The following is a 14602-nucleotide window of genomic DNA, read 5'->3' on the forward strand; positions in this document are numbered from 1 at the left end:
CATTTAAAGCTCTGCCGCATTTGGGGCAATGGCTTTAAACCATAAGACTGAATGAGGCTTATGTAGGCTGCCTAAGAGTCTGGTTAGATGTAATTGCAGACTGTGTATGAGAAAGACAACTGAGGCAATTGTAAGATAGGATATGCTACTGGTAAGCCAAGATTTTATCTGAATTGTTGAATTTGTGCAATTTCGTTAGATTATAAATGTTATCTTTAGGACTGCACATATATTGTGGATGAGTAAACTCTCATGACAACTGTACCCAAGAATGTTTTTAAACCATAATATGAGTGGGAAGCATTTTTATTAGGCTGTGACCTTTATTCTTAAGATTTGCTGAATTTCACACTGTAGTTTCATGCATCTTTTAGTCTAATGGGAGAAATTCTTCTGAGCGATCCTGCCCAAAATAGGTAGCATCGCAACAGAGAATCTGACAAAATTCAGCTGGCAAAACCGACCAGCAAGGCACCACCCCAACTGAGATTTCCCTCCCCCAGCCGTGACCAGGACAGCTTCCTCTTTCCCCACCACTGCAGGTATAGGGTGGTGTGGGAATCAGGCCCAGGTTTCCGGTTGATTTTCCTTTCTTTGCCCACTTACTGCCTCTTCCTAGTGCCGCCCAGCTCTTACTGGGAGCCCGTTTTGCATCCGTAAATGAGTCCTGACCTAGGAGAATGTGTCAGGGATGGGGTGGATAGAGAAAAGAGGATGAAACTAATGCCCTATAGAAACTCAGATGCAAAGAGGAGAATTTTCCCCTTTGTTTTTGCAGTCAGGGGACATCATGTCAGATACTAATGGACAATGCACTGTATATCATTTAAACATCGAGCAAAATCATACTCATTAAGGGATTCTTGAGAAATGATGCTCTGTTGATTATTAGGAAATAATCCACTCATTAAATATCTCAAAATACATTTCAACAGACACAATTGGATAACAAGAGTTAACCATTAGTTTGTATTAAGTTAACTACAGTTTACTGACACAAAAACTTTACATTAGCAAATTTAGGTTATAAGCTGTTCTAAATGGTGGTGCATTCAGTTTCAGTTAACTAGTATCTGGATGTGAATAAGTTAACACTGCACAGATTACTTGATGGGCCTGATTACTTTTGAGTGCCAATTTTCACTTTATATGTTTTCACAAAATAAGCAATTTTCCAATTTATCCAAGCATTGTAGTGATATCAATCAGGAAGGGTTGTTATGCCTGTGCCCTGTTCAGCATATTAAAGATGAGAGCCCCAGCCACACCAAATAGCCTTGTAACCATGCACCAAAAACCATTCCACAATAATCTTACTCTATCAAAAGTAAGTGAGCACAACAAACAATTACAAAAGCAAAATGAAGTCAACAAATAATTAGATCTGTTCGCATCTGTAAAGAGAAAAAATAGGTTATGACATTACGAGTGTGCACCCGTCATTAACTGTATCGTTGAAGGGTACACATCATAACTGTCTTTTCTCCTAACAGATGCTGACTGAAATGCTGTTTATTTTCTGATTTTAATTCTGATTTCCAGCATTTCCAAGTTCTCCTTCTTAATTTACAGTTTTCTAATTAAATGTATCACACATGGTGTGTTCCTGTCACTTCAAATAACAGTTAATTTTCAGTAGCACACTATTCAACAGGTTTGGAATTTATAGGTAACACGTTTTGTTAATGTGGATTGTGGCAAAGAGCCTCTGCTAATCTAACCACTTGCTTAATGGAACATTCAGTACAAATCGCATAAACTGCATTATTAAGATTCAATTTTCATTTCTTTCCCTAATACGATCAATAATACATCATTTGAGCAAGACCCTGGGCTGCCACTCTTCATCAGTCATGCACTGTCACAATGGCAAGTAAACAATATGGCTGTGCATTTGAGATTAATGAACCACCAAAGTGCTGTAGAAATAGAAATATTCCAGAAAAATATCTTGAGCTCAAACCCAATAATAATTTGCAACATTCTTATGCTGTGGGTCAGAAGCATAATTGGCATTCATGTCCTTCTGTTTACAAACAGCTTCACTTCATTAACTTGCTGCAACAAATACAAAACAATTATATCCACACTCCAATGCCTCCCTAGGAGAGCAGAAGCAATACCCAGGGAGCACAGTCAAATGGAAATAATATTTTTGCAATTATTTTAAGCATTTTCACTTACCTGGAATGGGATTTGGATTTAATGCAGTGACACACAATTTAGTTCACAATTCACCCAGCCTCAAAAGTGAAGCAATGGCCAATAAATGCATTGATGGTTTGCTTACAGCTGTGTTGCTGGAGGTGAAGGCTGCGTATTGCGGAAGTCTGGTGTTTTTCAACATGAAGTGGAGCATGACTGACTAAAGATTGGTTATTCTTACAATCGAACAATCAGATCATGAATGGTGGAAGCCTGGAGGAAGGTGACCCTCAAAGAATGGGTGCGGTAGGTGGGTTGCATATGTATCTAAGGACAGAACAATTAATAACCTTGGCACAGAAAAAAAATCAACACCAATCTTATATGTTGAAATGTAATGATTTTGAGTGCTGCTTGAATGGCAGTGTTCTTAAAGAAGTAGTGGATTTGTTATTGGATAAGTTATTTAGCCAAAATAAAGTAGGAGATTTGTTGAATGAAGTCCACTCCTATTACTACAGTTCACCATCTTCTCTTTTAAAGTAATGTTTTATTTCAAAGTTAATCAGACCTTTAGGTATGTGGTGTGTTTGTGATGTATGGACTTTATGGGACAAAGTATGGTAGAAGGCCTGTGAAATTCTGCTGATAGAACAAGTGGGAAAAGAGGAATATGGTGGTAATGCAGGGTATGCTGGACAGACAGGAAGCAATAACTCAGTCAGGATGGTTGTCTTTCAGTGATTCACATGATTAAAATAATGTCGAAGTTTGGATCCAAACATTCTGATCCACAGCATAAACCTAGTTCTTTAATTTTTGACAATGTTCTAAGAAACATCGATATCAGACGAGTGCCTGTGCGTGATTATGCATGAATCACATTTTGAAAAGCAATCAACTTTTCCTAGTTATGCAGCGATTTGACTTCAGATGACGGAAATTAGTTTAGCACAAGTACCATTTAGTGCTACGTCAACATGCAATTTTCAGAACCAGCCATGAGTGTGCAACTCTCTGCCCCTGAGAAGGTAAGCTGCCCATTTCCAGGCTTCAGCAAATGGCATTGGGCTGCCTGTTAGGAACATATGGCACTGCCCAAACATGACATTCCTGTCTGATTTGCCTCTTCCCCACCCTCCAGGACATATTACAATCTCTGCCTGATTCAGAGCTGGAATTGAGTGGAATGTGGAGCTGAATTTGTAATTAAACAATCTAAGGTGGAAGGTCACATGTTATTCCTTTGGACTTGTGTAATTTTTGAAATACTTGAACCACTTCAATTTGATCTATTAGCAGAGAAAGCACTCCGCCCCACCACCCACCCACCCCCCACCGTTATCTTTCTAACAGCTATACAGAGAAAAACATAGGCTGCAGCTTTGATCCCACATGTCTCCCTCTTTCAGCCTCAATGGGGCAGTAGCAAGACAGATTTGCTTTTAATAGTTTACCACCAACTTGCTGCCTCAGCCTTCCTGATGCAATTTTTGAATGGACCTTGATTTAGGTGACCAAAATACCCCTCCAAAACAGGCAGAAACCTATTAAGTATTTAGAGCACTGGTGCAATTCTGATTTTCTGCCCAGTGAAACTGAACAGTTTTAACAGGATTACTGGTGGCCCAGCGAAAACATACAAGGTAAAAGATAAATTACTCTGCTATTTGCATTCATCATTTCCTTCATGAAAATAGTTAATCATTCCACTGCTGGGCCATGTAAAGTGCGTTCTGTGAAGCAATACTAAAATATGTAGAAGAGTTAGTTCTCTCTCAGTTTTCCCTCCTTTCCTATGGAAAGGGCACCTCTTTTTTTACAGGGTCTCCTCTAATTTGTCAGCTGAGATCAACAAATCATGATGCAAACCCACTTCTCATCAATCCATGTCAATGTGTGTTGATTAATACAATTGTTACACCAATACTCAAGTTTCACACAGCCTATGCTTGTAAGTGCACTCAAACATGTCAGTGTACGAAAGCCAACTTAAGTTTATATCAGAATGTTATTACATGTGCCTGAAAAGCTTCACTCTTAGATTGCCAGCAGGCACTGGGAATATCCAAGTCCCCATGTTGGTTATTTGTAAAGTTCTCACAAACCATGGCACTGAAACCTGTCAGCCAACATTAACTAACTTATCATTTCCTAAAAAAAATGACTGAATTGGTGAGACAGGACAGTGATAGGGCATATTATTGAGTTTTATGCAAGTTAAACAAACAACTTTTGGCCTTCAGGGTTAAGATCTGAAAATCAAATTACTCCTATGATCTCCAAAGCCTTTTTTTTGGAGTTGGCAAGATTATATATTCTGCTTTATGTATTGATTTCCATTAAGGCAGGATGTAAAACATTTTTTTGGGTGCAGAGGGGGAAGAACAGTAGCAGTTCCCAGTCTAGCTATGGACCATAACACTGTAATTGAATCAACTTCAGCATTGTGCCAGCATCAAGATGTTTGGGGTGATATTTATAATGGATGATTGTTCAGAGATCACAGACCCCTTGAAACAAAGGAGAGCTGTCATAGAGGTCCACAGCACAGAAAAAGGCCATGTTTATGCTTTCATAATTACATTCATGAAACCGGTTATATTGGCTCAGATTTTGCTGTATGCACCAAAGGAATGGCACTTGCTGTTCACCTTGTGAATAGTTGCCCAGAATTTTTCTGTGGGCTTGTCAGTGGAAATTTCTACTATTTGCATATCTGATTCAATGTGGCGCCCTCTACATTGGAACTGTGGTATCTCTAAGCAAGGAAGCGCATCAACCAATCACAATGAAAATCTCTTAATGAGACTCAAACTCAAAGCTGTACTGGAACAGCTTGGCTAGGGGCGCGGCAAGTTCTGGAGCCCAAGTTTTGAAGACTTATGCTCCAGAACTTGCTCTGCCCCTAGCCAAGCTGTTCCAGTACAGCTACAACACTGGTATCTACCCGGCTATGTGGAAAATTGCCCAGGTATGCCCTGTACACAAAAAGCAGGACATATCCAACCCGGCCAATTACTGCCCCATCAGCCTACTCTCAATCATCAGTAAAGTAATGGAATGGGTCATCAACAATGATATCAAGCAGTACTTGCTTAGAAATAACCTGCTCACTGATGTCCAGTTTGGGCTCCGCCAGGGCCACTTAGCTCCTGACCTCATTACAGCCTTGGTTCAAACATGGACAAAAAAGTTGAATTCCCGAGGTGAGGTGAGAGTGACTGCCAATGAAATCAAGGCTGCATTTGACCGAGTGTAGCATCAAGGAGCCCTGGCAAAACTGGAGTCAATGGGAATCAGGGGGAAAGCTCTCTGGTTGGAGTCATACCTAGCACAAAGGAAAATGGTTGTGGTTGTTGGAGGTCAGTCATCTCAGCTCCAGGACGTCACTGCAGGAGTTCCTCAGGGTAGTGTCCTAGGCCCAGCCACCTTCAGCTGCTTTATCAATGACCTTCCTTCTATCATAAGGTCGGAAGTGGCTGATGATTGCACAATGTTCAGCACCATTTGCTGCTCCTCAAATCCTGAAGCAGTCCATGTCCAAATGCAGCAAGACCTGGACAATATCCAGGCTTGGGCTGACAAGTGGCAAATAACATTTGTGCTACACAAGTGTCAGGCAATGACCATCTCCAACCGTAGAGAATCCAACCATTGCCCCTTGATGTTTTATAGCATTACCATCACTGAATCCCCCACTGTCAACATCCTGGGGGTTACCATTGACCAGAAACTGAACTGGACTAGCCATATAAATACTGTGGCTACAAGAGTAGGTCAGAGGCTAGGAATCGTGCGATGAATAACTCGTCTCCTGACTCCCCAAAGCCTGTCCACCATCTACTAGCACAAGTCAGGAGTGTGATGGAATGCTCCACACTTGCCTGGATGAGTACAGCTCCTAAAACACTGAAGAAGCTGGACACCATCAGGACAAAGCAGTCCGCTTGATTGACACCATATCCAGAAACATTCACTCCCTCCACCACTGACGCACAGTAGCAGCAGTTTGTACCATCTACAAGATGCACTGCAGGAATTCACCAAGGCTCCTTAGACATCACCTTCCAAACCCATGACCACTAGCACCTAGAAGGACAAGGGCAGCAGACAGATGGGAACATCCCCTCCAAGTCACTCACCATCCTGACTTGGAAATATATCGCCACTCCTTCACTATCGCTGGGTCAAAATCCTGGAACTCCCTTACTAACAGCACTGTACCTACACCACATGGACTGCAACAGTTCACCACCATCTTCTCAAGGGCAACTAGGGATGCGCAATGAGTGCTGGCCCAGCCAGCGAAGCCCACATTCCAGGAATGAATAAAAAAAGGTAAAAATTAGGAAATATAAATTATATTTCAATCAGGGAATATGAAGCCATATAGAGATTTGAATGCTGACATGGGATTAAGGCAGAGACATAAAAGAAAAACAAAAGCCCAAAAAATATTTTTTTAAAATGCAAAATTAACTTTCTTCTGAGGGAATGAGATCCTGCATTTCTAAAATTAACTTTTCAAGGTCAAAGAGGTTATTCAGCAGTACTTATCACTTATCGCACAGTCAAAAACTCAGTTACTCCTGAGTGAAGAAGTTCTCATGTTTTAATTTGTCTTTAGTGTGAGAATAATAACTAATTTAGCCTAAATTTGTGTCATACTGTGATCTCTGTGCAAGTTCCATTTGCAAAGAGCGCATCAATGAAGTCTATGGTGGAGCAGTGTGCCTCTGACAGCAACTCCTGGAGGTCTACATTTAACTGCACATGTGTGGACGCCATTAGTTGCTGTCAGCTTTATCCTGTAATAACAGCAAGCACCAACAATCTCACCATTATTACTGCAGCAAACACTGGGCCAATATCAATGCAAAAAAATGAGCATAACTCCATTTATCTGCTTGGGTGGATGTAAAAAATCTCATGGCACTATTTCAAAGACGAGCAGGGGAGTTATACCTGGTATCCTTGCCTATATTAATCCCTCAATTAACATCTTAAATTGGACAAAACATCTACTGTTAGATGTGATTCTGCAACTGGGCAGCATTTGCTGAACAATCCTGAGTACACTAATAGCTACACAAACAACCAATTTAAGATAACAGTCGAGCTTGTAATGAAGCTCATTTATGCTTGCTAAAAGTGACATACATTCATACACAGGGACATGTTCTCTGCAAACAAAAATAATATGTTCCAACCTTGCACCGTTTTTGATTTACCCAGAAGCATGGGAAGCCTATAATTCCCCTTTGCTTTCTTCATGGCAATGCCTCAGCCAATCAGATTTGACATGCCTACCAATCAGCTTCCCTCTTCTTCTGGGCCTATATTTTTCAGGCAGTGGGCGGGGCCGGCTGCAGAGCTGTGCCGCCATTTTACGAGGACGGGTCAATTAAGGCCCGCCCGGTGTAAGATGCGACCGGTAGCGCTCAGTGCTACCTGTGTGAGCAGGGGGAGGAGGGAGAGTCGGGGCCAGTGCTCTTTTGCACATACTCGTGGAAGAGCACTTCAATCACCCTAAGGCACGGAGCTGCCTCGGAGATTGAACGGCTCCTGAAATTATTAAAAGGTTTCTAAATTTATTTAAATATGTCCCATCTCATATGACAGTGTCACATGAGATGGGACATGTTTTTATTTCAATAAATTTTTTAAAATTTATTTAATAAAAGCTTTAGGAAACCTCACCATGCTCGTGGATGAAGTTTCCTAAAAAACACGAAGGCCGCTTGGCCTTTTCGCCTGCCCACCAACCTTGAGGTTGGATGGGCGGTGATTACAATAACCTTAATTAGATCCTTAATGGTCTTAATAGGCCATTTACATATTGGCGGGCGTGCAGCCAACTCTGGCGCATGCCTGCGGAACGAAACATCGCAACTCAGCACAATGACATCTGGACACATGCCCGACGTCATCACAGGTCATTTTATGCATCGACATGTTGGGCACACCCCTACACGATAACTGAAAAATTCTGTCCCTGTATTATAAATTATTATTACTATTGTTATTATTGTTTGAAGTTTGGCTTTCTTGCTTTTGTCCCAGTGAGTGCAAGATGAAAAGCTTTGGCAACATGTCTCTCTTTTCAGTAATATAAATGATTTACAAGTAAGTCACAATATAGAACTGGTTAATGTTGTGTTACTTTTAATAATTGCCGCATAAGCATCAAGACATTTAGATTTTCCATATTATGAAATGTGGCACATACCTACAGCCTGTGGAGCAATGATCTGGACAAATCCTGCTGAGAAGGTTATAAGAACAACAGGGTAAGTGACCCAGGCCAAGTACTGCAGAAAGACATTGTGCTCCAGGCCACCGTACATCCATTTCTGAGCTGTGGAAATAAGCAATATAATTAACGTTAAGCTGAAGTCCGGGGAGCTCCTCAATGTTCATGTTGGTCTTTTTTAAAATATACTGTGATATACACTATTAATAAATTTTGAACATTTCATTAAAAATTGCAAATTGCTGTTTTGCCACCCTGTTTGGCATGTTCAAAGAAATTGTTCAATGTCACCTTTCAAAAAATATTTACAGAAGCAGTCTCATTTTCATTGTATTAGCTGACCAATCATTTAATTCTCAATTCAAATTTAAGCTCACATTTCCATGAACGGTATCATGACATTGATTAATGGCTTTAAATAAATCTTAAACCTTAATTTTAATCTGGGGAAGGAGGTCAGTATGGGGGCAGTGGGCTGAGCAGCAGGCTCACCGATTCTTCAACAAGAGAACCAGACCATTTAAGGTTTAAAATCAGGCCTTTGGAAAGATGACTGTCATGTAATGCAACTTTAGAAGTTTTTTTTCACTGATTTTAGCCTGAAAATTAGAATAATAGATCATATATTATTTATCTGCAGTACTTACAACACTTAAGGTCATTCCATTGTTTTCCACTTTCTTCATTTTCAAATTATATATCATGCAAATGTACAAGACCAGAAAGTCCACCTGGCTAGTTAAATTTGTAGAGAACAGACAACAACCCAGAGTTCCTCTGTTACTTCATTATCAAATTTTTTGCAGGTGTTGATCCACCTTCATCTTGAATTTGCTGTGCAGTCTGGGGGCATGTGCATCCAGATGTTGGGCAGCTGGTGTCGAAGGGTCATGAGGACTCGAAACGTCAACTCTTTTCTTCTCCGCCGATGCTGCCAGACCTGCTGAGTTTTTCCAGGTAATTCTGTTTTTGTTTTGGGAGATATGGTAGTTTAGTGGTAATGTTGCTGGACTAGTAATCCAGAGGCCCAGACTAATGCTCTGGGGACATGGGTTCAAATCCAACCAAGGCAGCTGGTGGAACTTAAATTCAATTAATAAATCTGGAATTGAAAGCCAATCTCAGCAGTGGTGACCATGAAATTATCATCGATTGTCATAAAACATATCTGGTTCACTAATGTCCTTTAGTGAAGGAAATCTGCCATCCTTGCCCTATCTGGCCTACATGTGACTCCAGGCTCTCAGCAAAGTTGACTCCTAACTGCCCTCTGAATTTTTTTTATTCATTCATGGGATGTGGGTGTCACTGGCTAGGCCAGCAGTTATTGCCCATCCCCAATTGCCCTCGAGAAGGTAGTGGTGAGCTGCCTTCTTGAATCGCTGCAGTCCATGTGGTGTAGGTACACCCACAGTGCTGTTAGGGGGGGGTTACAGGGTTTTGACCCAGCAACAGTGATGGAACAGCAATATATTTCCAAGTCAGGATGAAGGGGAACTTCCAGGCGCTGGTGTTCCCATGTGTCTGCTGCCCTTGTCTGTCCAGACGGTAGAGGTCATGAGTTTGGAAGGCGCTGTATAAAGATCCTTGGTGAGTTTCTGCAGTGCATCTTGTAGATGGTTCACATTGCTGTCACTGTGTGTTGGTGGTAGAAGGAGTGAATGTTTGTGGATGGGCTGCCAATCAAGCAGATTGCTTTATCCTGGATGGTGTCAAGCTTCTTGATTTTTGTTGGAACTGCACTCACCCAGGCAAGTGGCGAGTATTCCACCACACTCCTGATCTATGCTTTGTAGATGGCGGACAGGCTTTGGGGAGTCAAGAAGTGAGTTACTCGCTACAGGATTCCTCACCTCTGACCTGCTCTTGTAGCCACAGTATTTATGTGGCTAGTCCAGTTCAGGTTCTGGCCAATGGTACCCCCAGGGATGGCCCAGCAAACCACTCAATTCAAGGGCAATTAGGGATGGACAACTAATGCTGACCTTGCCAGCCACGCTTACATCCCATGAAAGAATAAAGAAAAAAAACTTCTCACATTCCCACAAAATGTAATTTTTGATACTTTTTTGGGTACAGTTTCCAACATTTTGAAGCCTACTGCAATTCAACCTTTTCAAGACCAACTTCCTTCATTATGGAAAGTTACAGATATTTTAACTTTGAAAATAAAAGTGATTGCAGGAACATCAATATAATTTTACCATGCCTGAATCTTTTTATTGGGAATTTAATCCCAGACATCCTGTTAATTTATGAATTGAAACCTTTTAAAACACACATCTGGCTCATTATCACATCTATCAGTACCCCACACCAGTATCAGGCTAGAGGTAGGCAGGATTACCTGGATGAAGGTTATATTGATTTAACTTTTAAATAAACATCATAATTAGCTGCCAAAATAACAATGAGGCGAATGATGTTCACCATTATCTATGTACATGGTTCAGGAATTTCATACTGGGGCAAATGTTCCATTAAACTCAAAAATCCAAAAGTTGTCTTTCAAGTTTCCACCACTGCATTTAGCTTCATGAAAACGGCATCTCACCGTCTGTCTCAACATTACAATGCGTAGAACAGCATGAAATTGCTGTATTTGCACAATAGATATAAACTAAAATCAACACAAAGTTAACTTTGGCCAATTAGAGTGTAAATTCTCTTTTAACAGGATGAATTACTAATGTTAACTACTAATCACACCACCTCTCTGGCACTGAAAATTAACTATTACAAGTATAGGGTTAAATTCCTTCAGTTGTTGTGGCAATCATAAAAAAAAGTTTTTAAAAATTCATTTTTACTTTTCTTTTCTGAATTGCTTTCTCTTTTTCAGTCCAATCCTTGGTTCTCTTTTTATTTCCCTTTCTGTACTTGAGTTGACATTGAATTCAACCATTCAGTCCTTGTGTTGTCAGTTTCACAGTCCTTCAATCTGATTTGTTATGTAGATACTCAATTGCTTTTCTTGTTCACTCAAGCCCCAGATGCCCGTTTCGTTCACTGCACACAGTTGTCAGCTCACAGTTTCAGCAACACCATACAAAAGAATTTAAAAACCTATACGTGCAAGGACAAGTCCAACTAATGGCAGTAGATGCCCTGCTACAGCGAATTATGCTCCCATATATTTTGAGTAGCTTCAGTAAAGGCAATGGTGAGCTGAAATTATTGAAACAAGAGCTTAGAGTTGAGCACAGATAAATGGTCACATCAAAAGATTAATCTGTCCTTCCTCTTTTTGATGTTAATCAGCCTGCTGTACATTTCAAACATTTTGTTAAAAACCTCAAAACAGGCTGGTGATAACCAAAAAAGCAAAATACTGGAAATATGAAATGAAAACAGAAAATGCTGAAAATACTCAGCAGGTTAGGCAGCATCTGTGGAGAGAAAGGGTTAATGTTTCAAGCCAATGATGACCCTTCTTAGAAGGATGAAATGGTAATAATCACTGGTGGTAACTGCTGTCATGTGACATTCCTCTATCTGATGTTTTAACAGAAGCATTAACCGAATGAAAATAAACATTTGCTATGTTTGGTTTCAATAGTCTCCAGCTTTGCCCTTCAATTGATTTCTTTGAGCGATGACCTCCAAATTCCAGAGGGAATAGAGCTAATTTTTCCTGTGAAATGCTGAAAAGGTGGATTGAAATGTTACTGTCAACTTGAAAAACTGATAGAGGCCAATCTGCTGTAATGGATGAGTCATTGATAAATGCATTATAGCCAGGGAAGGTACTTTGTTCATAACTTAAAATACTAGATTTTAATTTTCATGACAAATGCCTCTCACCTTAAGGTTCTTTCCAGCAGAGTAGAACTGGTGATGAAAGCAAAGTGGGTAGAGGGAATACAATTTCAAAGTTTGTGTATGATACAAAACTTGGCAAAATAGTAAATAGTGAGCAGGATAATAGTAGACCTCAGCAGGACACAAAGAGACTGATGAAATTGAAGGCACTTGGCAGATCTAATTTAATGCAGATTACATGTAAAGTGATGCATCTTGGAAGAAGCCAGTATGGAGAGAGCCAGTAAGATCTAAATGGTACTGTTTGTAGGGGTGCAAAAACAGACATGTCTGAGATTACATATCCATAAATCCTTCATGGTGCCATGGCCAATTGAGAAGGCGGTTAAGGCAGCTTGTGGGATACGTAGCTTTGAAAATAAGGGCTTTGAATATAAAAGCAAATCATGATTAACTTTTATAAATCATGGATCAGGCCTCAGCTGGAGTATTGTGTACAATTTTGAGAACCACAGTTTAGAAGGATGTCAAGGCTTTTGAGAGGACACAGAGGTGGTTTACCCAGGCGATAGCAAGAATGTGCGGAAATTAAAGTTACGATTGCTCTCATTAAAGCAGGGAAATAGAGGTGTTCAAAACAATGAGGGCTTTTGATAGAGCAAGCAAGAAGATTCCTCTGACAAGTCAGTTGATAACCAGAGGTCATATATTTAAAATAATTTTCAAAGAAACTGGACAGGAAATGAAGAGGAATGATTTCACACAGAGGGTTGTTTAGTTCTGGACTTTCTGAAATGGTAGTGGAATGAGATTCCATTTGAACTTTTAAAAGGCAGTTGAACATGTATCCAAAGTGAACTAACTTGGAGAGTTATAGGAGTAAAGTGGGGGTGTGGTACTAAACTGGTTTGCTCTTTCAATGGGCTGAATGATCCCCTTCTGTGCTGCAAGATTCTATGAGCAGAATCTTCGGCTCGGCGAGCGGAGGCAGGGCCTGCTTGCCAAGGCGTAAAATGACGCAGGGTGATGTCGGGCGTGGGTCCCAACGTCACCGCGCATCATTTAAACTTTCAGTTCGCCGGGCACGCAACCAACTCAGCTGCATGCTCACCAAACTGTCAAAGGCCTATTAAGGCCTGTTAAAAAGCAATTAAGGCAATCAGCTGAGCTGCCAGTCCAACCTTAAGGTTGGCGGGCAGGCAGAGAACCCCGGCGGCCTTCGCATTTTCCTTGGAGCCTCATCCACAGGCGGGATGGGGTTTGATGAATGATTTAAAATTGTCAGAAAAATTTTTATTAAAATAAATGCACATGCCCCAGCTCATGTGATACTTTCACATGAGGGGACATGTCATAAAAATTTTCTCAACACTTTATTAAACTGTTTAAACTTAAAACCAATCTCAGATTTCTGTGCTCTTTTGCGCGCATGTGACTTAGGCTTAATTGGCCCCACACATGTAAAATGGCAGCACCCAGCCAATCAGGGGTGCCGACTGGCTGCGCTCCCGCCCACACCTGCTGCCGCCCCCCCCCCCCCCCCCCCACCCCCACCGATGCGGAGAAAATTCTCCCCTGTGATTCTTCAACTGAAACATGTAAATAAGTACCTAGAACTTTGTGTTTACTTTGTACAACAGAATAAAACTCCAGGAGTAAAGGCGACATTACTTTTAATACTGTGTTATGATTCTTGACCAGGTCCCCACATTGTTGGTAAAATCCAATTTGGGACCAGTAACTTTTTGTTTGATATTCAAGAAAGCCACAAGATTCCACGGCCTTTCAATAAACAAAAATAAACTTTACTATACAAGGTCAGAAAGATAAAACAATTTACAACAGCTATCTTACACCCTTATCATTCATGGTTAATATGAGGTACATGTGAATTAACAGGCAAGCTGTGGTCGAACATATTATACTGCACAATAAATGGCAGATGCTAACAAGACAGATTCCACAGATTTCTCAACAATCCACCCAGATGTCAGTAAACACTGAGTCAGCCAACCTCATTGAGACTCTCTCTCTCTCTCTCTCTCTCTCTCTCATGAGGTATTCCAGTCTTCACCTTCGAAGATTTCGCCTTGGAATTCTCTCTAAAAGTTGCTCTTACTCAGATTGCCTCACCAACGTCTACCTTGCAGGGTTTCATTCTCATCTCCCGAGACGTCATTCCCTTGGATTCCTGAGACTGCACTCCAGCTCCAACTCACAAGCACAACTTCAGTTCTTTGGTTACGCTGAGCAGAATACCACTGCTAAAAGGGTTACCTTCACCCCAACAGCCCACAGCACAGAGACACCAACATTCTGCTGCCTTCCTTGATCTCTATGGCTTCTCCTGAACTCTTGCTGCTTAAAGACTGCCAGCTGCAGCTCTTTTTCTGCTTGGAGCCTCTTCCTCTGCTCGGAGCCTCTTCCTCTGCTCAGCTC

At 41.0% G+C, this 14602-nt stretch overlaps 1 protein-coding gene across 1 annotated transcript in view; it reads right to left on the reverse strand.

The window, feature by feature from the left end:
- LOC121269216 (chloride channel protein 2-like) overlaps positions 1-14602 on the reverse strand; it is a 611614-nt gene that overhangs the window by 322241 nt on the left and 274771 nt on the right. Inside the window, exon 4 of the mRNA XM_041173762.1 lies at positions 8378-8506. Coding sequence (XP_041029696.1) covers positions 8378-8506 — 129 coding nt within the window. The remainder of the gene's footprint in view (positions 1-8377; positions 8507-14602) is intronic.

Source organism: Carcharodon carcharias, chromosome 2 (genome assembly GCF_017639515.1).
Source record: "Carcharodon carcharias isolate sCarCar2 chromosome 2, sCarCar2.pri, whole genome shotgun sequence".
Taxonomy (NCBI): Eukaryota; Metazoa; Chordata; class Chondrichthyes; order Lamniformes; family Lamnidae; genus Carcharodon; species Carcharodon carcharias.